This window comes from Tachysurus fulvidraco, chromosome 8, assembly GCF_022655615.1.
Source record: "Tachysurus fulvidraco isolate hzauxx_2018 chromosome 8, HZAU_PFXX_2.0, whole genome shotgun sequence".
Lineage (NCBI taxonomy): Eukaryota > Metazoa > Chordata > Actinopteri > Siluriformes > Bagridae > Tachysurus > Tachysurus fulvidraco.
In genome coordinates this window covers 7,266,442-7,290,346 of record NC_062525.1, presented here as the reverse complement: position 1 = coordinate 7,290,346, position 23,905 = coordinate 7,266,442, and the positions used below count along the sequence as shown (strand labels likewise).

The window sequence follows — 23,905 nt, the reverse complement described above, 5'->3', positions numbered from 1 at the left end:
CATCCTTTCTTTCAGCGGAGGCTAAAGCAGCCGAGGCAGCAGCCAGCGCAAACACCGCTCCTCTTGCTCGTACTCACGTATACCTGCCAGATGTAAGTTTACCTCTGATATCGACCCCATTCATACATGTACATCCATCATGTCACTATCTGACACACAATTACAGCTCAACATCCTGTGTAAGAGTGTTATGTAAAAGTATTCACCCCCTCCCTCGAGCCTTTTCCACATTTTGTAGTGTTTGTAGAAATTAGAATCGAAATGGAATTAATTAGAACATTTACCATTTTCTTTACAGACTATGCCTAATGTTTGAAGGAGTTGAATATATTTATTAAGGTTAATTAACAATAAAAGACAGAAATATCTTGCTGCATAAGTATTCACATCAGTTTTCTGTCTATTTTTCTCTGTTATTCCAGCAAACTTTAAGAATACTGCCAAAGAAACTCCGATCTCAGTCTATACAGAAACTGCATCATAACATAAAATGCTTGTCCTGTTCAAAGCTAAACCTCCACCCTCGTCTCAGGTCTCTTGCAGATTTCCTTTTAGGCTGTCAATACTGACCAGTTTCTCAGGCTCTGCTGCTGAAAAGCATTCCAATAGCATAGTACCACCACCAAGCGTTATTGTAAGGATTGTGTTCTCAGCGTGATGAGCAGTGTTGTGTTTCCACCAAACCTAGGCTAAGGCATTAACATCAGGCTTATAGCAAACTCCAAATGGGATGTCTTATGCCTTTGAAGCTTTTTCTACGCTCTATTCAATTATAATTTTTCGTATAAAGCAAAATGCAATCCCTCCATTTCCTACAAGATGACAGTATAGTGAACGTCTCTCCATACTACTTGTTTATTAGCCATATTTGTTTTGTTGTCTGTCTCTTTAACAGGACAAGCCGCCACCTTACTCACCACCTGAAGACAAGAAGAACCAGTGAATGCCACCAGCAATCCCAAAGCACTCCTCACTCAATGGTCTCTCTCTCTCTCTCTCTCTCTCTCTCTCTCTCTCTCTCTCTCTCTCTCTCTCTATCTATCTATCTCTGACACACAAATACACACTTTCTGAGCAGCATTTCATTTAATTAAGTCTAATACCAGGAGTCTATTCTAATGAGCAGTAAACTGTTGCGTGGTATTGCAGAAAAAGCTTAAAAGATGAATGTCACGAGTGAGAGAATAAAATGTGCAGTGCTTATCTAGAGTCACAACAGATAATTCCTAATATATTTTGCATATGTAAAGAGCTAAATGTATATTGGACTTTTTTTATTTTTTTGGACCTGGCTTAGTTTCATAGGATACAGGACCGACACGTTTGGATAGACTGTGAGGTGAAAAACACTAATCATTGCTGTGTATTAATTTAGGCATTAGTACTTTACATCTTTCCCTGTATGTTGAATGTGTTCAACCCAAAGGCACCATGGTGTAAATGTGGACCTGTGTATCTGTGTGCGTCTCTGCACTAATGCTGCACATTAAACCCCCCCCCCCCCCCATTGTCATGCAATCCAAATCACTCCGTTATGAAGAAAATCCCATCCACAGACACTTCTTGCTGTTCAACAATTCTGACAATTTATTTTGGATAATAAAATGTAACCATCCAAGCATGCGCTCCGCTATGATGTCTAACATAATGGTTGTATTTTATTAAAGTAATATGTACAAGTTTAAAGGTCTGGTTTTCAAGGTTGTCTTTTTTTTTTTTTTTTAACTGCAAACATTTTAAAATACACTTTTCAGGGTAAAGACAGATTCTGTTTCTCTTGGATGACACTTTGTCCATTTAATGTTTTTTCCTCCTCTGTTAGAAGTGATGTATCTTCTTGCTGAAGAAAAAAAAAACCCGAAATGTTTCTGGATTAGATTGAAAAACAGTGTTGAATTAGGATGAAAGTCTCAGATGGGTTTCACATCAGGACACATCACTTATAACTGGAGTGTATTGATCATTTGTCCCTGTTTCCTCGAAGCAGACGCTGTTTGCAGTTCAAAGCCCATCTGAATTGTAACAGTCACAATAAAAAGACTATTTAATATAGTAAATAATCGAGAAAAAAAAATTCCCTTCACAGAAGGACAGTAATGTAAATATGCTGGCATGAATTAAAACACTATTTCTTGATACTGCACAAACAGACGATCCAAACTAGGCAGCAATGTGACAAGCAAGGACAGACACAAAAACCATCACCGTATTAAATCTGGTTACTGGCTGAGTGTAGACCATATCTAGAAAATACAGACTGTGCTTAAGTTACTTAAAACAAAGAAAAAAAGACACGTAATACATTTTGTGTACTAATTTTGGGATACATAACCACAAATTATTTACAAACCTCACTCAATGCTATGAAGTTTGAACAATCTAATTAATAAATAAATGAAGTGTCTATGAAGCAATATTCATTTTTAAACTAATACTAGAAATATGTGCTTCAGTGTTATCCCCTTTTAAAATGGCTAAACAAAGTTAAAGGGCTACTGAAACGACAGACTTTGAAGTAAAGCAAGGTAAGATCAAGAGAACAAGAAAAGTGACAAAATGTAATTCATAGTACCTTAAACCTAAAAAGCTCAAAGCCGTTTACGTTTTATATATTGTACAGCTAATAATATTTTGGAGTGGTTCTACACACACACACACACACACACACACACACACACACACACACACAAATAAAATCCCAATTCATGTCTCACTGCAAATCACTACTCCTCCTTATTCACTGTGACCGACGTGTAGACATGTGTCGCATGACCACATTCACTCACCCGAAGAACAGAGAATCTACAGATGATGAAAAAAAGGTGATACTACATTGAAAGACAAAACTCCTGAATAGTGTTAGATGTACAGAATAATAAATTGCAAAAAAAAAAAAGATGTTTCCCGTGTAGCTTGCCTTGCTCTCAGCAGGAGAAAACAAATAATGACTAATTATTAAACCTTAAATTAATAAAGTCGTGAGCAGACACTGAGCTCATTGCTCATTAATAATTATTAAAAGTTTTATCTCTGTTCAGGAATTTGTAAATTACACTACTAATATGCTGTAAATCAGTAACTTACTGAATGCATACAATCAATCAGGCATGAGTCCTGTTTCCTCAGGAACTGGGAAGCTCTATTAAATAGAGCCTTAGACGTGTAACGATTGATATTAACCGCATGGTCCACTTTTCTGCCCCGTGTAAAGATAAATATGCCTTATTGTGAGGCCATGGCTTATTTTAGTAGTACCGAAAATGTTCACCATGCCAAAAAGTGCATGATGTGCAACACGATGTTTAACTTAAAAACAAATGGAACATCAGAAAATAAGTGATAGTAGTTAAGTAATAAGGATGTTCATATTATATTAAATACAAAACTTGTGCTCTAGCATCTTTCTATAATGTCTTTGAGCAAAGTGCCTCAGTTTGTTTTTCTAATAAAAGTCCAGTTTTCAGGAAGTGGCTTTTGCTAGAAGCTCGCGTTAGTGGTGACGATCTCCACAACAGTTGTTGGAGGCCTGGAACTACTTCCCTACACCAGTGAACATAAGTGACCTTATGGTGTGCTTGTTCATTTGCTGCAGAGGAAAAAGATGTTCACATTGGGCAGAGAGTGACGCTGACCCCCTCCCCGATCCAGCAGGCAGGATAGAGCTCATGGGAAAAGATGCAGTGGAAGGCGTGCAGCCTCACCTGGTTCTCACCATAATAAGCCAGAGTGCCTTCGTCGTAGTCCAGCAGCATTCCGATGCGCAGAGGCCGCTTGCTTAACTGCAGCTCACCTGATACAGGGTCTCCGTGGCTGCCATGCCAAGCAGTGAGCTGGCGTTCGTTCAGCTCCAGGCTCCATGAGAGATCATTCATTCCCAGCATGGATGTCCTGCCTTTCTCCTTGCGTGGGATGCCTGGGTATGTCACACCTACATATGCCCAAGGCTTAGACACCTCCAGCTCCCAGTAGTGGCGGCCATGTGTGAAATTCTCTGAGCACAAAACCTGCCAGGTGTAATCAAAGCGCGCCTCGTCGGTTGGCACTGTATGTGGTCCTGAGCTCAGGTGCTCTGCCCGTCGGTTGTTCTGAGAAAGCACGAGGTGAGCGTTGGCCGTACAAGGGTTAAAGGTCAATGAACAACGGTCTGTAACAAGAAAGTATTAACATACATTATTTTTATTTATTTAAATGACTACTTTAATGCTGGTGTTACAGTTAAAATGAACTCTTGTGAACTAAATGAAATTCCAGCACCTTTTACATACTTCTGTATTTTTTTCCTTAATTTTATTTAAAAATATTACCCACGAATCATTACCTAAGATCATAAAGGACGAAATAAACCCTATAACTAATATTGTATGTAAGTTGCTTCTAACTAGTTTAGTCTCAGGCCAAATACAATTAACGTAACAAGCCTGAGTACAGTTAAAAACATCATGAAGTGCTTAAAGTTTTAGACCCCTCGTGAAGGACAGGTGGGAGTCCCTTTGTTATATAAATGTAAATCTGTAAAAGTAATGATGTGTAAAAGGACATGAGAGGTTTGTTTTGTTGTTGTTTTTTTACATTGAATGAGGCCTTCCTTTCCTGCTGGGTAAGGTGGAGTGGCTGGACTTGGTACTACAGCAAGCATTGGTCTCTTGTCTTGAGGAGAGCCTGTGAAAAATTAAGATGTCAGTACATCTAAAAAAAAAAAAAAAATTTTATATACCTATATACATATACACAGTACAGACCAAATGTTTGGACACACCTTCTAATTCAAAGAGTTTTCTTTATTTTCATGACAATTAAAATTGTAGATTCACACTGAAGGCATCAAAACTATGAATTAACACATGTGGAATTATATACATAACAAAAAAGTGTGAAAAAAAATGACCCCAAACACACCTCCAGGCTGGGTAAGGGCTATTTGACCATGAAGGAGAGTGATGGGGTGCTGCACCAGATGACCTGGGCTCCACAGTCACCGGACCTGAACCCGATCGAGATAGTTTGGGGTGAGCTGGACCGCAGAGTGAAGGCAAAAGGGCCAACAAGTGCTAAGCATCTCTGGGAACTCCTTCAAGACTGTTGGAAGACCATTTCAGGTGACTACCTCTTGAAGCTCATCAAGAGAATGCCGAGAGTGTGCAAAGCAGTAATCAAAGCAAAAGGTGGCTATTTGAAGAACCTAGAATATGACATAATTTCAGTTGTTTCACACTTTTTTGTTATGAACTAAATGTTCTCTTTGAATGAGAAGGTGTGTCCAAACTTTGTCTGTACTGTATATACATGCACAATATAAGGCATGTTTGTTTATTGTACACATACAAGAAAAAAATGCTATTTGCACATTTCCTAACCTTCTTTGTTGTGGCTCACAGCTGCATACACAGCTTTATCCAGGTCCTCACACACCATCTTTGAGATGCGAGACAGAATGTCCGTGACCGGATTCAGCTTCTCCTGAAGGTTTACAGTGACATCTACAGGAACGGAACCCACCTGAGGAACCTCAACCAGCCTGGAGACCTGTTATATCACACACCACCACATCATAATCAAGCCAATACACCACCTAAAGAGGTTTAATGTCATCTGTGTCCTGCCTGATTGACTGCTGGTCCACTGCATTCACACAAGTCATCATGAAGTGCTTTAAGTGTCTAGTCATGAAACACTTCCCTCCTCACTGGACCCATCCTAGGACGCCTGACCCTCCTAACTGCTCAACAGACATCATACCTGCGGCAATTCACTTTCACAGGAAAATGATGTATGGATGCTGTTCATAGACTTCGGTTCAGGACAATCATCTTACAATAACTGATTGAAAAACTGAACACTTTTTGTTGCCATTATTGCTGCAATATTTATTGCACTAAACAACAGTATGTAGTCTGTTTTTGAATTAGTCTTTCCGTACAACACCGTCCTGCTTTTTTTTGGGGTAACAGCTTAGTGTTAATTTCATTTTTAGAGAGTTTCTATAAAACTACAATGTCATATCAAGGACAGCCATAAAAAGCATTTAACTACAGATTGTACTTTGTATAATATGTATGTGGCAAAATAAAATTAGAATTTTTATCTGTTGCCCTGTATGTTTATTGTCCTTTAAATTTATTCTCCTACACTCGTCTCACACTGTTATGTAGTCTTGTGTACTGTAAAACTATACAATCTATATAGAGAAGTGACAAAAAATCTAAACCTAATTATTGACTAATTAAATCAAAACGTCTAATGTACACGGCTTTCAAGGAACACTGCACTCTTTTATAAACCTAGACGCAAAGACACACCGATGAATTCATGAACCTTTGAAACTTTGTGCTATGCTACAGTATGTGAGTTGTTTCAACCTGAATAAACTGGCAGTCTGGGAGGGAACAGAGGCTGCTGATCTGCTCCTGTAGCCCTCTGAGCTGCTCGAGTTTCTCCTGCAGGTTGCTGAGCTGAGTCTCAGCCTGAGCCACAGTGCTGGCCTGCTGCTGCTCCAAGAAACTCTGCGTCACTTCCTGTTTCTCAGTCAGCACCTTTAGCAGCTGGGAGAACTTGGCGCTCACCCACTGAGACGTCTGCTGCAGGGACACCTGTAAGTTACATAAGCGCTGAGAAACAGGAACGCTTCAGCTTATCGTGTTACTCCTAAAAATTACCTTAAGGTTCTATTTTGCTCAAACAATCCAGTTAAAATACCTGGAATTCAATACAGTAATATTCGTGGTAGATGACAGATGTTATGCATGGTAGGTTGATGCAATCTGTGGTAGATTTCTTAAATATCTGTACAATTTTAAGACAATGATACTCAGATAAAGCTGACACAAAAATAACGTGTAAAATTATAACACCTGTGATCAGAACTATCATTAAGCATGTGGCACTTTTGTGAATCTATCTTTGAGTATTAAAAATTCCGTATAGAGTGAAAATTGATGATTATTCATTCTGCTAATCATGTGGATTCATGACTGATATATCAGAATAAATGTCTAATGATTTCACACCATTTTTATATCATACAATAGTAAGTTGCTGTCTAAGGAGCCTAAGTTGCACAAATCGCATGGAAATATTCCTCCTGTGATCTGTTCCAGTTACAGGACCAGTAAAATCTTTAATTAATCAGTTGATATACTGCATGATAGTACTGCTAAGAATAATTATCCTAACATAATTATATGACCAAACCTTTGTGTACACCTGATCATCACAACCATGTGTTTTCCCCCAACCTACTGCAACAAGGTCAGAAGTGCAGAATAGAATTTAGAAAATGTTTTTGGAGCTGTAGCACTGAAATTTCAGCACAGAACCATCACTGGTTCTAAGAGACCCAAAGCAACAAAACAATGCTCCTGTGCACAATGCAAGCTCCATGAAGACATGGTTTGAAAGTTTGGAGTGGAAGAACTCAGATGTCTGGAACTCAGCTTCAAACTAATTTCATTATCTGATCTCATTAATGCTTTTGTGGCTGAAAAAACACAATTCCCCACAGCCAAACTCCAACATCTAGTGGAAAGCATTTGAAGAAGAGTGGATTTAATTATGATCATGTACGGATGAGCAACAATCGAATACGGGTGACATCGGTCAGGTATAAACACTACTTTAAATTTTAGTAAATAGTATCTTTGTACAATACCGTAACATCTCATAGGGCTGAGTTCTTTCTTACTTTAGCTTCAGTGATATTTTCAGAAAGTGCCTGAATGTTGTTCTCTGTATCCTCCATGCATTTTCCAATCTCTATGGACTTCTTCTTCAGTCCCTCCTGTCAATAAACATAACATTGTGAGAAATTATTATATTGTATACTAAACAATAAAACATTCTGATGTAGCATAAAAATATATTAGTTACATATTACAGCTAGGGGGCTTTCTAATACGGCTCTTCTTTTGTTGCTCAGCAATGTTCAACTTCCAAAAACAGTATTAAATAAATAAATTAATTAAATAACACCGGCACATTTATGCATTACTACATAAAAAACAGTTGTTACTAGAAGAAAAATTTCTTACCTCTCTGTTACTCCTTTCTTCTTCCACCAACACCTTGTCATGGTCTTTGCATTCTTTCACAGAGCACACAGAGCACACACACATATGATCGCTCCTGCAGTAGAAGATAAGAGGCTTTTGATGGCAAGGACAGAGCTCTTCATAGCCATCTTCGACACGGTCTGTCCTGCACGCCACACCGGCAGCTCTCTCTGCTTTGCTGTTGGCTGCCACTTCGCTCAAAACGGACAGGGACACATTTCGGTTCAGAGTGGGTCTTTCAGTGAAAGTCTTTTTGCAAACTGGGCAGTTGAATGATGTGTTCTGATGTCCACCTCGCTCTATCTGATCCCAGTGTTTGGATATGCATACCTTGCAGAATGTGTGGCCACAAGGGATAGTCACTGGGTATTTGTAACGCTCCAAGCAGATAATGCAGGTCAGACTATGCTCCTCCATGACCAGACCTCTCTATCAGGATAAAATGAAATGAAAATATGAAAATGAGGTTGCAAGATTCGGTAAACGCACACGATTACTCTGATGTTTCGCAGAAAGGTGTGTGATAAGTTATATAATAAAGACAAGAGTTATGGTTATGACTTTTTTATGTTTATGTATATTAACCTGCAAAGAAAATCCCCTTTTTGAAGGTGGGGTGCACGATGTTTGAGAAATGCTTCGGAAAACCGAGTCAGGCCCACAAACAAAACAAACATGTTGCCAATGATCAGAAAGGGGCGTGTCTTGTCAATATGCGGAGGAGAGAGAGTGTTCAGTGTGCATGTCTGACATTAGCAGAAAGCGATTGTAACATTGTGGATACCTGCCGTTACCTCTGCCTCGGGATTCTAGGTGTTGAACCTTGTCTTCCGCGTGAAACCGAGCTAAACCTTTCACGTTACAACCCACAGCACTACAAATACACATTTGACCTGTATTACCATAGTATTACTCATTGTGTTCATTTGTCCATAAAAATGTCCCCTCGGCCACCTTCCCCAGCAGGTTCCGCCATAATAGTTACATATTATGGGTTATGTATGTGTGGGCGGAGCTATCAAAACAGGGGTGACACCCATTTGGGTTAGGAGCGTGTTTGTTTTGGTGATTTCAAATGTCAATTTTAGTTTTCAAACATTGTGCACCCCATCTTTAAGGATTTGATAGCAAGATATTTATTTATTTACAAACATTATAACATTTCCAGACCCCCTTCTCCAGAGTGTCTTACATTATCTAATGTTTTTTTTTAATACAACTGAGTACAACTGAGTTGATAATTGTCTTGCTCAGGGGCCCAACAGTGACAGCTTGGTGTACGTGGGATTCGAACCAATGATCTTCTCTGTTTGATTAGTAGCCCAACACTTAAACTACTGAGCTAAAACATCACCAGCTCTACATTATAGTATTATAGTGATTAAAAGTGATGTATATGACAAATCAATCACTTGTTACATCCATAAAACAAAATATCAGTGAAAACCATTTCCCAGTACGAATGTTAATGAAATGTTTCACTAAACGTATTATTTATTTATGTATTAATTACAAACCCAGGCATATCATTAGCACATCAGCGTTTCGACAGTTAACAAGAAAACAACCTAAATGTTAATATACTGATTTGTCATTTAAACTGAATGCTATATAACGCACAATGTCTCATCTAGTGATCTGTATTACTGTGTTTTTATTAAGCTAACAAAACAAACACATACATACCGGGTTTTGCTAACGGCGACGTGACGCTAGCAATACGATGGTTTGCTATGCAGAACCTTACAAATGATCTGTGACGTAGTACGCAGAAATATCCTGCTTGTTGCTGTACATGTCACCCTTTTCAGCGTATTCCAAGATGGCGCTGCAGAGGACGGTAGCACGGCTGCTGCGTTTCGGGACAGATTTAGGGGTCAAAAATAACGCGAGACATTTTAAAACAGCAGGTAAGTGATGATTTTTGTCTTTACTCTTAGCCATGTTTATTTTGTGATCTTTATGCACGTATGTATTGTCTAATCAGGGCCTCTTTAGCCTGATGCTAATGTCACACCTAGCTAATGATGAAGGGTTGACTCAGTGCACATAAGATGTATGTTAATATTGGTCTATGTTTGTTTTGTGATTATTATTTTTTATTTTTACTTCAATGCCAGAAGCCATAAATAAAGTTCATATTTACGCTTCGTACATTTTCCTGCATTATTTATATTCAGAGACAGTTTGAATCCAGACATGCTGCATGATATATTGTTTTGTACAGGGTTAATGCTCACAGCAATGAACCTATTACTGTCAAGGTCAAGTAGCCACAAGGTGCTGTGTAAAAAAGAAATATCTCTTTGGAAAACTTTCACTCTCTCAGGGCTCTGAGGTTTTGAAGACAGGCAAGAGTGACATATTTTAAATATGTCTAGCCCCCCCCCCCTAGAATAAAAAATAAAATTATGACAAAACATTCCAAAACTTGATATTTGACTAAAAAAACATATTACATTATACAATGTAGTGCTGGTGGTTAGTAGCCTTATTTTTCTGAGATTTAATTACACAGAATTTATGATAAATTCATTATTTTATAAAATGTCCCCAGTTTGAGAACCAATGGCCTAGACTTGTTCTGAGCAGGTGTTGTCAGTGAACCGGCTGTAAAACTGTTGGCTAAGTTACAGACACTCATGAAAAACTGATGCTGATGATCTGGGAAACATCTCTAACAGCAGTCAAAATGTCATTGTTTGTGTCAAAGGTAGATCATGACTTACTCTGTGCTCAAAGTGATGCTCACAGCTCCAGTGTTTTTTTTTCTGTGGATGAAAGAGGATGATGCTGAACAATTCCAGGATATGGGATTTTTCACGATTTAAATCTTACCGAGACACAATAGTGCTATTTTCTGATTGGCTATTGTGTAGCTTCTTTTTTTGATTGGCTGATAAGTGTCCGGCTCGACTAAGAGCTCCAGGGGAGACATGCTTGATTTCTGCCCGGTTCCATAGAGACAGCGGTGTCGACAGATACATTTTGGGTGCTTATTAAATATATGATAAATAGTAAAAAATATATATATATTCTGCGTGAGAAATAAAATGTATGTCGGGAGAGCGTGACAAAAGAATTGACCAAATGAGTGACTGTCACTCTCAATGCGTGATACTTTAGCGCCCTGCTCTCTATCTGGTATCTGTTCTGGAAATGCTGGGTATAAGAAAGGTCAATTGTCTGTATTAGTGCTGCACGATTAATCATATCGCAATCGCGATATCAAGCCTGTGCGATTATATGACGCAAAATGCTGCGATTTTATGAAATAAATAAATAATAAATACATGCGTGTGGACATGACAACCCATTCTCTCTGAAAGCTGTTTGCCTATTTCATATGCTACACCACTATTCGCTAATAAAAAAATAAAAAAAAGACCAGTGAGTTTCAGTTTAGGCAGTGGCACGTGTGGCGCGTATGGTCATGTCGTGACTTTTTCCGGTGTGTAGCGCGGAACGGGTGAAGATGGATGCCGAGCAGATGGACATTGAACTGGTGGCCAGAAAAAATGCTACCTCTGTTATATGTAGTGTTAATTTCGTCAGACGAGATGAAATATGTTCAACAACCTTTTTTTTCATGACTAAGACGAGACAATGACAAGACTGCACCACTGTCCAAAAACGCTGACTAAGACTAAATTTACATGCATTAATGTTGACGAAAAAAACGATAAAATCTCTCTTCATTTTCGTCTACAATTGTCTCTGCTTTTTCATCAGCTGTTACGCCTTTAAAATATTCAGAACGAGTTTGCGGCTTCGCGCTGTTGCTCGTTACAGGTCTCATACGCCTGTGGCTGCAACACGAAACTGCTGAACAATTGTATTGCTTCCACTAAAGAAAATAGTGAGCTCCGTCTCTACGGTTAGAATCCTGTGTGTCCATGGCAACGGTGTGTTATAGTTAGCAGCGGTCTGTTATCAAGAAATAAAATTGTGTGTGCGTAGAAGAAATTCGTCCACACACCGCTCAAAAAAAAAAAATAGTCCTGAGCGCAAGTCCACTGTCTAGATTGAAACCCTGCAGCAGTGCTACGCACAGATAACCTTCACTTCACTAGGTTATGTTCTTTCATACTTGTGTGTATTTATTTGTTTGTTTGTTTATACTATTTTAGCCATAATAAGGACTGACACTTGTGCAATGATAATAATGTATGTCTGTCTGTCTTTAGAGCATAAACCTTAGATATCAAATGATATTATGTCACAGTTGGACAAAGCAAACGTGAAGAATATTACAAGTGCATGATATTGTAAAGTCACATGAAGCTTTTACTGTAATTTCAACCATATATAGATGATGCACTACATAGTAAAATGAAATAATGTTCCTCCAGGACCATGGTGCTATATAAAACTATACAGAATTACATAAAAACAACACTGAGCTAATAAAAAGTACTTATAAATGTAAGTTGTTCTAGCTACCTAGTGTGCAAATGCTGTAAGACAAAAAGTGCAGACAGACATTGCAATGTGCTACAGGACAAACACATAAAATAGTTGTTTTATTGTGTTTTATATTGTGTTTTCTCTGTTTATTTATTATACTAAAATAAACTACGTGGTTTTGGACACCACTGTCAGTATAAAAGGCTGACCGATGTTTTATGTTGCATGTTTAACCATGTTACTGCTTGCTTCTCCTTTGCAGCTGTACTATGTCGCCGGACTGCACCACTTGGTCCGATGCCAAATGAAGACATAGACTGGAAGAACCTGGAGGCTCTCGAGAAATATTGCAGCTATACACGCTACCTTCAAGCTGCAGAGGAAGCCAGTAATAAAGAAGTCTGGTGGAAGACCTACAGGAAACATGTGGAACAGAAACAAGAGAGCGGTAAATTTTAAAATTTTGGAACTTTTTTGGTTGTTGTAAACTAAAACACATGGAAAAAAAAACAGGACTTTTCCCAGATACTATTTTGCAGTGCATTTTAATTATGAGAGCTTTGTCATCTGGACTTATGGAAAATAATTTGCTTGGATGAACTAAGTGGTTTTTGTGGTTAATGCCATGAAAATCTCACTCACTTTTTTTTTTTGCTTGGAGTGAAATTTAATTTATCTAATCAATAGAATTTAAGCCAGTGGACATCGGCTTGCCTCACTGCCGACCCTCCAGGTTAAAGGAACTTCGGGAAAGAAGAAAGGTGATGAAGGAAAACAAAATGAACCCAGAGCTGGAGAGAGCCACTCGTCTTCGCACGTGTATGTAATACCTATTTCTTATTAAAAAGTTACTTATGATAGAATTGAAGATTATTACTTGATTTTGAATAATGTCAGTTAATACTGATGGATTTTTATTAGTTTTTATTATTATTATTATTAATTACATGCTCAGAAAGATCTTGAGTTTTTCCTCCCCTTTTGAATTCTAGTTCGCATTCCTCTGGACGAAGTAAAGCAGGAATGGGAGAAAACTAATGGTCCCTACCATATACAGAGGCTGGCAGAGCATTATGGGATATACAGAGACCTTTTCCCCATGGCTTATTTTGTTCCAAGGGTAATGCTGCGCGTGGCATATGGTGATGACAGCAATGCCATGGTGCATTATGGCAATCATTTATCACCTAGTCAGGTGAGGCTACCTAAAAAAGGCTCTGTGTGTCAGAAATTGCATACTTATGCACTATTATGTACCATTTTGTAGCATAAATACTGTGAGTAGTCTATAAATTCAACAGCCGCAGCTTTGCTTGCGTAGAGGAAGAAAGGCAGGGCTAACAGGTGCTCATGGTACATGAGAAAAAAAATCTTACAAATGTATATTTAAAAATAAATTATTAGTGTTAATTGTTATGTTAGTGTTCTTTTGAGATTTTATTTCACAAGATGCCACGGTGCTTGTTGTTATAACTGTGTAATTGCCATTTGCGACACAGCTTCTGTTTCTCTCATGTAATAATCAAGTTTTTGCTGGTGCAGTTTTAAAATAGAATAAAAAAGCCATCGATTTGATGCTTTGTGTTCCAGGCTTCATCAGCACCTCACGTTAGCTTTGAGGCAGAGGAAAATTCTCTTTGGACGTTGCTGCTAACAAGCCCAGGTAAAATTAAACAAAACTTTGTAAACTATTACTTTGTAATATCCATACTAAAGCTTTGGACAGTTTCTTCTATACTGGTATGTTGTTAAGGGAGGAGAGGGAATTAGGTTGTCTGTGTTCAAGTGATTTTTTATTTTTTTTTCATTGAATCCAAACCACAAATCTGTACAGAATTGCAATAATTCATTATTTAAACTAATATGGTGTAAATAAATTTAAAATATGCTGTTCACATGTGCAATAACTCAGCTGTTTAATACATCAATTAAATAGTATTTTATTGGATCTTATTTATATTCTTTTATTTTTGTGTATATTTTATATATATTTTTTTTTACTTTTTACCATTTTATTCACCATAAGGGCCGACACTTAATTTCGTTGTCACCTGCGCATTGACAATAAAGAATGTCTGTCTGTCTGTCTGTCTGTCTGTGGACACTTGTTGTCATTTTCAAGTTGCACCACAAGATGGCGACATCAGTGGATTTACTTGGTTGGTAAAATGGTGATGTTTGAACAATCGCATTATTTGTCTCTGTATTTTCCTAGATGAACATTTGCAGGATGGTGAGAGAGAATATGTGCACTGGCTGGTGTAAGTATTTAAATTCCATTTCATCCTTTCCTTCCCACCACAAATGCTAGATAGCTCGTGACGCTCACAGTCAAACTACATTGATGCCTTTGAGAGCCATTGATGATGCCTGAAGAGAAAATGAGCTTTGTAATATAAAGTGAGTTTCTAAACTAAGGATTAATAACTATGATAAATATTTAATATTATGTTAAGTCCGTCTAGGGGTCATTCGTAACAAAGTGGGTAAATTAATGTCTTTACACAGAGATGTTATAATTCACAGTCTTTTATTCAAGATTTGACTTTACGCTTCAGGGGAGGACAAGGCCAAAATAATAAACAGAACAATCTTCAAGAAACACCTCTCTCTTACTAAACCGAAAACAAAAACAATATACTAAAAGGTTTCCAAAATAACTGGCGTCGCTCCCCTTACCATACCATGTCAACATGTCATGGGCAAAGGTGTATAATTAAATCGTCTGGCTAGCAAGTCAAAAACAGAGTCCGTAATCGTAGTCGTATATCAGGCATGGGTCAAGCACAAACAAATCCACCAGATGAAATAATAAACCAAAACAAAACTCACAGGCTCACACACTGAACACAAACTTTCCCTCCAAGATGGGACAATCAAACATTACAGAAATGGGTTAACATTCAGAGAATATAGCATACAAAAAGACAATGCAACACAAACAAAGCAACCACAATTGCACGAAAGGCAAAGAGCAAAAGCAAAAGCATCCATTGATCAGGGCTCCAGGCAGTCCTTTTATCTGGAACAGGTGGAGATGACCAATCGGAGCCTTTCTCCTATTAACTCCGGAACTGCCTTCCTGAAACACCAGAGGGCAGCACAGAAATAAAACAAAAATAAAACAGGTAAATAAAACAGGTAATAAATAAAACAGAAATAAAACAGCGTTAACAGCGTCAATAGCGTTAACCCGCTAAGAATGTTGCTTAATGATGCGCCATTAACATTGATATCGTGTTGCAACACGGTAGTTTGAGATGGAACATCTCCGAATAAAGAAGGAAAATCAGTAATAACCCCTACAATGTCTTGTCTCTGATCTTCAGGTAAATGAGAGAGATGTGTCGACAAACTTTTTTTAAAATCTCAGAATTGTCCAACTTGGCACACTGTTGAAAAGTATCACGTAAGATTATGTCATCTGCACCAACCTCATCCTCCAGATTTTATTGGACTTCACAAGTCAGAGCCACAGAAGATTCCATGGGCCCTATGGTCACCTCAGTAGAACTGTTCTGTGAATTATCTCTGGTGTGATAAGCCTTGAGCATATTGATATGACAGACACGCGACTTACACTTTCTATCAGGAGTTCGGTTCACATAATCAGTCTCGATGATTTCTCAACATGCTGATAAGGCAGAACCCTGAATCGGCAGCGACACTAATACTTCATCTCCAGGTTGAAAAGAACGATACACAGATTTGACTTCATAGCGTTTCTTCATTTTAGACTGAGCAGTGGCTAATGACTTCTGTGCAAAACTGCATGCATAATGCAATCGTTCACGAAAACAACTAACATAATCCAGAACATGCATTTCTGAATTCGAATCAACTTCCAGCATTTTCTCTTTGAGAACTTTTAATGGTCCTCTCACAGTGTGGTCAAACACTAATTGAGCTGGACTGAATCCCAAGGATTCTTGCACAGTTTCTCGGATTGCGAATAACACTAGAGGAGCACCCTCATCCCAATCATTTCCAGTTTCCAAGCAATATTTTCTCAACATAGATTTTAATGTCTGATAAAATCTTTCAATAGCTCCTTGGCTTTCAGGATGGTAAGCACTGGATACTTGGTGTTGTACAGATAGTGACTTTAAAACTTGTGCAAAAAGTTGTGATAGAAAATTTGTTCCCTGGTCAGTCTGTATAACCTTAGGGAGACCAAACATGGAATAGAATTTAAGCACCGTTCCCAGATGATTTAGACAGTAAATATTCATGTGCCAAAGATAGGACATTTTTCAGATAATCACTAGGAACGACAATTTGATAGACTGCATTCCAGTTTAGGTCTGTATCAACCACTGAACTCCATTTACGCGTTAACATTCCACTTTATAAAAATAAGCACTGTTTCTTTATAAGCACTGGGACTTTAAATATGCCCATCTCAATGCCCCGGACATAGACACTTGAGCCACAATATGAGTCGGGTGTTAATGATAAAACATCAGCTAAAACAAAAGATTGATTTGCTCTGGTATCTCTTAATATCTCTAGTTCTTTTTGATCACTTGCATCGTCAGATAAGGAAATTAACCCCTTCGTCACGAAAAGTTTATAACCAACATCAGGAGCATCCTCCATCCCTTCGGACCTAAAACGTTCTACATGACACATAGCATTCAGTGAGCCAATGCTTTTAGGCTGCTGTGTTTGTTGTTTGTGTTTTAAAGCATTTCTGTCTGCGATTAAATGGCCCTGTTTATGACAATAAAAACACTCCCGAACGTGTTTAGATGACGGGGCAACCTTTGCCCGAGAAGACTGATCGGTTACAGGAAGAAAAGGGCAAACTGCGCGCTTATCTGTGCGTGAAGAAAACACCGTCTTATGTGTAAGGACAAATTCATCTGCTAAAATGGCAGCATGTGACACCGATGATACCTTTTGCTCATTCAAATAAACCATGACACGTTCCGGTAGACAACTTTTTTAAAATCTTCAAGCAAAATTAGTTCTCTCAATGAAGCAAAGTCATCCACTTTACTGGCATTACACCATTTATCCAGCAAAGCACTTTTCTCACGAGCGAACTCTACAAAAGTAGAAATTTTTTATGGTTACAGAACCTCTGCCTATAGGCTTCGGGAACCAATTCATACGCACGGAGAATGGCTAACTTTACGGTGTCTTATTGTAAACTCTCCTCCAAAGGTAAAGTCGAGAAAACCCCACTAATTTGCACTGAAGTAAAATTGTCCATGCTTCTCATGCCAACAAAGTGAAGTCACGCTACGTTCAAAAGCATTAAAATAGGAGTCAACCTCGGTTTCCCTAAAATGAGGTACTAACATAATATTTTTACCAACATCAAACGTACCCGTTACTGAGTTTGCATCTGCAAACCATAGCGGAGAGACCATAGCGACTCGAGAGGGAACAGGTGCAGAAGGAGCTGGCATAACTTGAGGAGGAGGAACTGAGTGCATGGCTGCTGCACCACCAACAATTTTCATGGCATCTAACTCCAACTGTCGCATCTTAACTTGTTTTTCAGCCTCAATCTCAAATGTGTGTAACTTAAGACGCAAATCTAATTCAGCCTGTCGTATATCCACTTTTTCTTGAGCTTCCATTTGAAAAACAAGCTATCTGAACTTTTAATCTCAAATCCCCCTTGGAACAAGAGGAAACCGGTGAGAACGGATCAAATGGCGCTAGGCCGGTCCTAACCACATCGTCTGTCAGTTCCGGAGAACAGCTCACTTCGCCTTCCGCCCCAACTAACAGAGAGTCTGAATCCGACGCAACCAGAATTTTTAATTCTAGCAAACGATTCCGCACATTTTTAATCTCTTTCTTAAGCAATTGTCTCGCTACAGGAATTTGGAAATGACTCGCGATGGTCAATAAATCATTCTTTCTACATTTGTCAAATAACTCCACAGTAGGGTTATCAATAAAGGTTTTTAAATAAACGAAGTCATGAATATTTCTCCTATCCAACAAGCAACAACCCACAACTTAAACTTTTTTCTCCGACCTACCAACCCTTCCTAACCTGTACCACCACTTGATTTCCAGTACATGGAAATCAATACATTAAACGAAAAGAAAAGTCTTCAGCGTCCAAGATGCCCTGAATACACTACACTTACTAGAAACAAAAATACAAAGGGGGCATGTGTCACTAACCTAGTGTCCTATACAGCAATTAATGGCTCAGTGTTGCACATGTATATCACGTGATGTCTGACCTGGTCTTTGTCTCTTACCCTGTTTATTACTGTCATTTGATCAACCAGATAACAGATGGTAGGAAACGCCAGAGGGACAAGACCAAAATGAGCCACGAAACACTGACACACCAAAGAACACAGACTTAACTAACAAATACAAGGATGGTACAAGGCAAACAGACACGCAAGTCAACCAAACAACAATATAATGTGCATGCCAGAGAGCCTCCGCCTCATGCACAGGTGCGCCTTTTAATTACCAGTAGGGTGCCATCATTGGTGAATACGCGTGTTGTTGTCACCACGCGCCATGGTGATCGGCAGACACAAATTGACCTGTTAAAGCAAAAGTTAAGACAAAAAGAGAAGGGAAGAAAACAAAAACAAAACACCATTCCAAAAAAAAAACCACAATAATATGGGGACGTAACAATATACACACATTATATACAATAAATATAATGACCTCATGATTATTGCTTCCACAAAATTACAAAAACGAAGAAAAACATTAGTAACAAAATTATTTTTTTTTTAAAAAAGCGAATAACAAACTGAATCCCCAGGTTCTGCTGCAATGATTGTGCTTTGAGAGGAACCTCGTTTCTGATGAGAAACTAGTGTTAGGATCGTGGCAGCATCGTGTTTACAGTGGACTGAAGAGTCTGAGACCTCCATTGAAAATGCTTGTTCGTTCTTTTCTAATATAATGCAATCTTTGTAATTATTAAGTATATAATTAATGACAGTGTTCCTGTGTTTCACTGCTTTACAATGTTAAATTGTCCTTCAGCATGTATTTGGTGTGCAGAATATTTGCAGACCACTGGGCATTTTAGTAAGTGGGACAAATTAGGGGCAACTTTCAGATTTCCACTGTTGTCCCTGTAGTTTTCCAATTTTTTTTTTGTGCAGATACATTTACAAATGGTAACTTTTTTTTATTATCTTTAATTACTTAATTAATTTTATCCCAGACATTTGCACCACATTATAGTTTTCCATTGTTGTTGTTGTTTTGTGCAGTTACATTTACAAATTTTTTATAATTTTTTTTTTTTTTAATAACCAGGGATGTTTATACAGTGATGACTGATGATGTTAACCTCTTTGATTTATGCAGTGGGAATATTCGTGGAAGTGCTGTATTGTCTGGGGAAGAGATCTCTCATTATGTGCCTCCATTTCCTGCCAAGGGAACAGGATACCACAGATACGTTCTTATAATCTTCAAGCAGGCAGATGTTGTTGACTTTAGCAGTGACATCAGACCAAAGCCCTGGTAAGCTTGGAAACTTTGGGATAAAGAATTCACAGCCTTTATTTCTCAATATCTCTGTGTGTGGTGTGTGTGGGTGTCTGGAGAAAAATGTTTTCCCCCAAATAAGGTGCCTCAGCATGCAATTCAAGTCTTATCTTACAGTCCTATGATTTTAGCATTTTTATTTTCAGAATTTATGTGATCTGAGATAGGACCAAAGGGGGAGTGCTAAAAAAATCCTAGAAAATCTTCAGTCACAATCTTCACAGATACATCATGATTATTATATACACTGAACGTGTACTGGAAAAATAATAATTAGAAATAGGAGTCAACAGAAATAATTAGAATTTAAATTATAATTAATTTTTAATAATAATTAGAAATAGGAGTCAATATTACTGACCAAAATTTTCTTCATTAGTGTAATGACTGTTGTTCATGACAAAAGCCATTTGTTTCCCAGTGACGTCTATTATATAAGTTTTTTTTATTGTTATTATTTCCTCACTCAGTGGACCCTCCCTTCCTTCCTTCTTTCCTTAATTATCTTGTGTTTATATATCCATAAATTAACTAGAACAGCTCTTGTAAGACTTCCCGTTACCTTTAAATAGAGTTCAATCAAAGGGACAGTGTGACGGAACTGAATGTCTGAACCACTCTGCTGTCATCTACAGTCGTATGCAAAAGTTTAGGACCCCCTGACAATTTCCATGATTTTTATTTATAAATATTTGGGTGTTTGGATCAGCAATTTCATTTTGATCTATCAAGTAGCTGAAGGACACAGTAATATTTCAGGAGTGAAATGAGGTTTATTGGATTAACAGGTGCATAAATTTGGGCATGACATGTGCATAAATTTGGGCACCCTTGCCATTTGGTTGATTTGAATACCTGTAACTACTTAGCACTGATTAACTGGAACACACAATTGGTTTGGTGGCTCATTAAGCCTTGAACTTCATAGACAGGTGCATCCAATCATGAGAAAAGGTATTAAAGTATTTAATTGCAAGTTGTTGTTCTCTTTGAACAGAGATTGTTCAACATTATGGTTTAGGGGAAGGCTACAAAAGGTTAGTGCAGATATGTAAGCTGTCAGTGTCCACTATGAGGAACATAGTGAGGAAATGGAAGACCACAGGCACAGTTCTTGTTAAGGCCAGAAGTGGCAGGCCACGTACAATATTGGAGAGGCAATGGCGAAGGATGGTGAGAGCGGTCAAAAACAGCCCACAGACCACCTCCAAAGACCTACAACATCAACTTGCTGCAGATGGTGTCACTGTGCATCATTCAACAATTCAGCACACTTTGCACAAGCTGTACAGGAGATTGATGCGAAAGAAGCCTTTTCTGCACACAGGCCACAAATGGAGTCGCTTGAGGTATGCAAAGGCACATTTGGACAAGCCAGCTTTGTTTTGGAATAAGGTGCTGTGGAGGGATGAAACTAAGATTAAGTTATTTGGTTATAATAAGGAGTGTTATGCATGGTGGCAAAAGAACACAGCATTCCAAGAAAAACACTTGCTACCCACAGTAAAATTTGGTGGAGGTTCCATCATGCTGTGTGGCCAGAGTCGGTACTGGGAATCTGGTTAACATGGATTCCACTCACATGGGTCACATGGATTCCACTCATAATCAGCAGATTCTTGAGCATAATGTTGAGGAATCCGTCACAAAGTTGCAGTTATGCCGGGGCTGGATATTTCAAACAAGACAACGACCCAAAACACTGCTCAAAATCTACTCGGGCATTTATGCAGAGGAACAAGTACAATGTTCTAGAATGGACCCCCCTCCACATCTGTGGGGTGATTTGAAGCGAGCTGTCCATGCTCGGCAACCATCATACCTAACTGAACTGGAGATGTTTTGTAGGGAGGAATGGTCCAAAATACATTCATCCAGAATCCAGACACTCATTACAAGCTATAGGAAGTGTCTAGAGGCTGTCATTACTGCTAATGGAGGCTCTACTTAATATTGATGTGATTTTTTTTTGTTGGGGTGCCCAAATTTATGCACATCTAATTTCGTTTTGAGCCATATTGAGCATTTTCTGTTAATCCAGTAAACCTCATTTGAACCTCATACTGCAATATTACTGTGTCCTTCAGTTATTTGATAGGTCAAAATGAAATTGCTGATCCAAACACCCAAATATTTATACATAAATCTTTTGCATACAACTATGTCTCATTCATAAATCTATCTATCTATCTATCTATCTATCTATCTATCTATCTATCTATCTATCTATCTATCTATCTATCTATCTATCTATCTATCTATCTATCTAAATTTTCTTTAATTTAGTGTGGTAAATTTTTACAAACTCACTGTGTCTCACACTGAATAAGATCAAAGGAATTCTTTGTGGTTGCATTATAAGCTGGGGCAGTTCTAGACCCCTGATTATAAAGCGTCCCTGATTATATGTATGAAATTTAATGACACGTTGTTACCACAGAGCACATGTTCCACAGTTCCAGAGAATAAACTCCAGTGAAAGGAAAATGTTCCTATTACACCATATAAAGGATCTTTCATGTAAATGATTACATCACATACCTTTGTGTTATTCCCCCATACTACAAACATCCTTTAATACACATTAGGTATATCTAATAATGTGGGCACAAATTAAGATTCCTATAAGTCACCTAATACCGGTATTTTATTTCTGAATAATACATCATAGGGGAACAAGAGCTTGCGTCACTAGGACACTAGACTCTATTGAACATTTTAGTCAATAGCGGCTTTGGTCTGAATCTTTTAAAAGAATCTGTTATCTGTGAATCATCTACTATTGCAAATTTAAATTCATCAGAATCCTGTACATGCTCTGTCATGAAGTTGGATAATTTGTGTGTGTGTGTGTGTGTGTTGTTGTTGTTGTTAGTTACAGTCTACAGCAGCTGAGTTTTAGGACATTGGACTTCTACAGGAAATATGAAGACCAAATTACTCCTGCTGGACTGGCTTTCTTTCAGAGTCAGTGGGACAAATCTGTCACCACTACCTTCCACTCGTTGTTCAGTAAGTGTTGGTTTTTGTTCTGCTTTTATATTTTTTTAAATAAATGGACTTCTTATGAATTAGGTTTGTAATTTCTTCTTGTTGCCCAGAAGGTCATGTCTGGAAACAGTCGAAGATCACAATTGAGACCAATCAGTTATCCATTAAAGAGGTGTAACCATGTGTGGGTAATTTGTATGAGTTACAGGATGGTGAAGTACAGTTGAATTACACAATGAAGTCATATTTTAGGTCAATTCCTATGCGCTCACCTGTAACTCAATACACAGTAACTGAATAAAATAATAACTCTCAAGTTTTAAAACCATACCAGTCCTCCCAAGACATTGTTCTGGCCATACAATACTCTACATCTTTGCTTGCTAACATAACCGACAAAGATTAAAGCTTAGCAGACTTTATTGCATTTACTGCAAATATTTTCCCATGATAATCAGTCACATGCACATTCTCATGGCTTATTGCTGTATTATACAAAATGTTATAATATATACAGAGAGACAGACAAGTTGAAAATTGCAGGATTTAATGAAACTATGTGCCTGATGCGAATGCCTGTGTGGTTTCTAAGTCAGTGTGAGCACATTCCTCAGCACATTTTTGTTTGGTCTTGTTCTGAATGTTGTTGCTAATTATTAACCTCCGTACAGATATGCGAGAGCCAGTGTTCGAGTATGACAGACCACCAGTGTATCACCCACCCCAGAAGAAATATCCTCACGGACAGCCGCTGCGATACATGGACCGTTACAGAGGGAAAAAAGAACACACTTATGGCATTTACTAAAAAGACATGCTGTGATTTTGTTACTGTAGAAGTTTCTAATAAACCTATGTACAGCCAAGAAAATTGTTTATATCCACAACGCAGATATGTTTGCCAGCCATGAAATATAATGAAATAAGCCACAATTAATGAATAAATAAGTATACTGAAATAA

General features: G+C 38.1%; 3 protein-coding genes across 4 annotated transcripts in view; 2 read left to right on the top strand and 1 right to left on the bottom strand.

Annotated features, from left to right (window-relative positions):
• Nucleotides 1-1,686, top strand: part of wbp2 (WW domain binding protein 2) — a 6,890-nt gene extending 5,204 nt beyond the window's left edge. For both annotated transcript variants that reach the window (XR_003438426.2, XM_027132727.2), the window contains exons 7-8: nucleotides 16-92; nucleotides 896-1,686. Coding sequence is in view for 1 of the 2 variants with exons in the window: in XM_027132727.2 (XP_026988528.1) it covers nucleotides 16-92; nucleotides 896-943 (125 nt within the window). In the remaining variant the exon portion in view is untranslated. The remainder of the gene's footprint in view (nucleotides 1-15; nucleotides 93-895) is intronic.
• trim65 (tripartite motif containing 65) lies at nucleotides 1,639-9,854 on the bottom strand. The gene is made up of 7 exons (XM_027132723.2): nucleotides 9,732-9,854; nucleotides 8,025-8,474; nucleotides 7,679-7,774; nucleotides 6,357-6,587; nucleotides 5,355-5,523; nucleotides 4,570-4,659; nucleotides 1,639-4,144 (listed from the first exon to the last, which is right to left on the bottom strand). The coding sequence occupies exons 2-7, from the start codon at nucleotides 8,460-8,462 to the stop codon at nucleotides 3,606-3,608; spliced, it is 1,563 nt and encodes a 520-aa protein (XP_026988524.2). The 5' UTR covers nucleotides 8,463-8,474; nucleotides 9,732-9,854; the 3' UTR covers nucleotides 1,639-3,605.
• On the top strand, nucleotides 9,798-23,905 carry mrpl38 (mitochondrial ribosomal protein L38). The gene is made up of 9 exons (XM_027132724.2): nucleotides 9,798-9,955; nucleotides 12,715-12,900; nucleotides 13,140-13,271; nucleotides 13,445-13,647; nucleotides 14,043-14,115; nucleotides 14,668-14,713; nucleotides 19,770-19,928; nucleotides 22,828-22,964; nucleotides 23,615-23,905. Exons 1-9 carry the CDS (start codon nucleotides 9,841-9,843, stop codon nucleotides 23,749-23,751), a joined length of 1,188 nt encoding a protein of 395 aa, XP_026988525.2. The 5' UTR covers nucleotides 9,798-9,840; the 3' UTR covers nucleotides 23,752-23,905.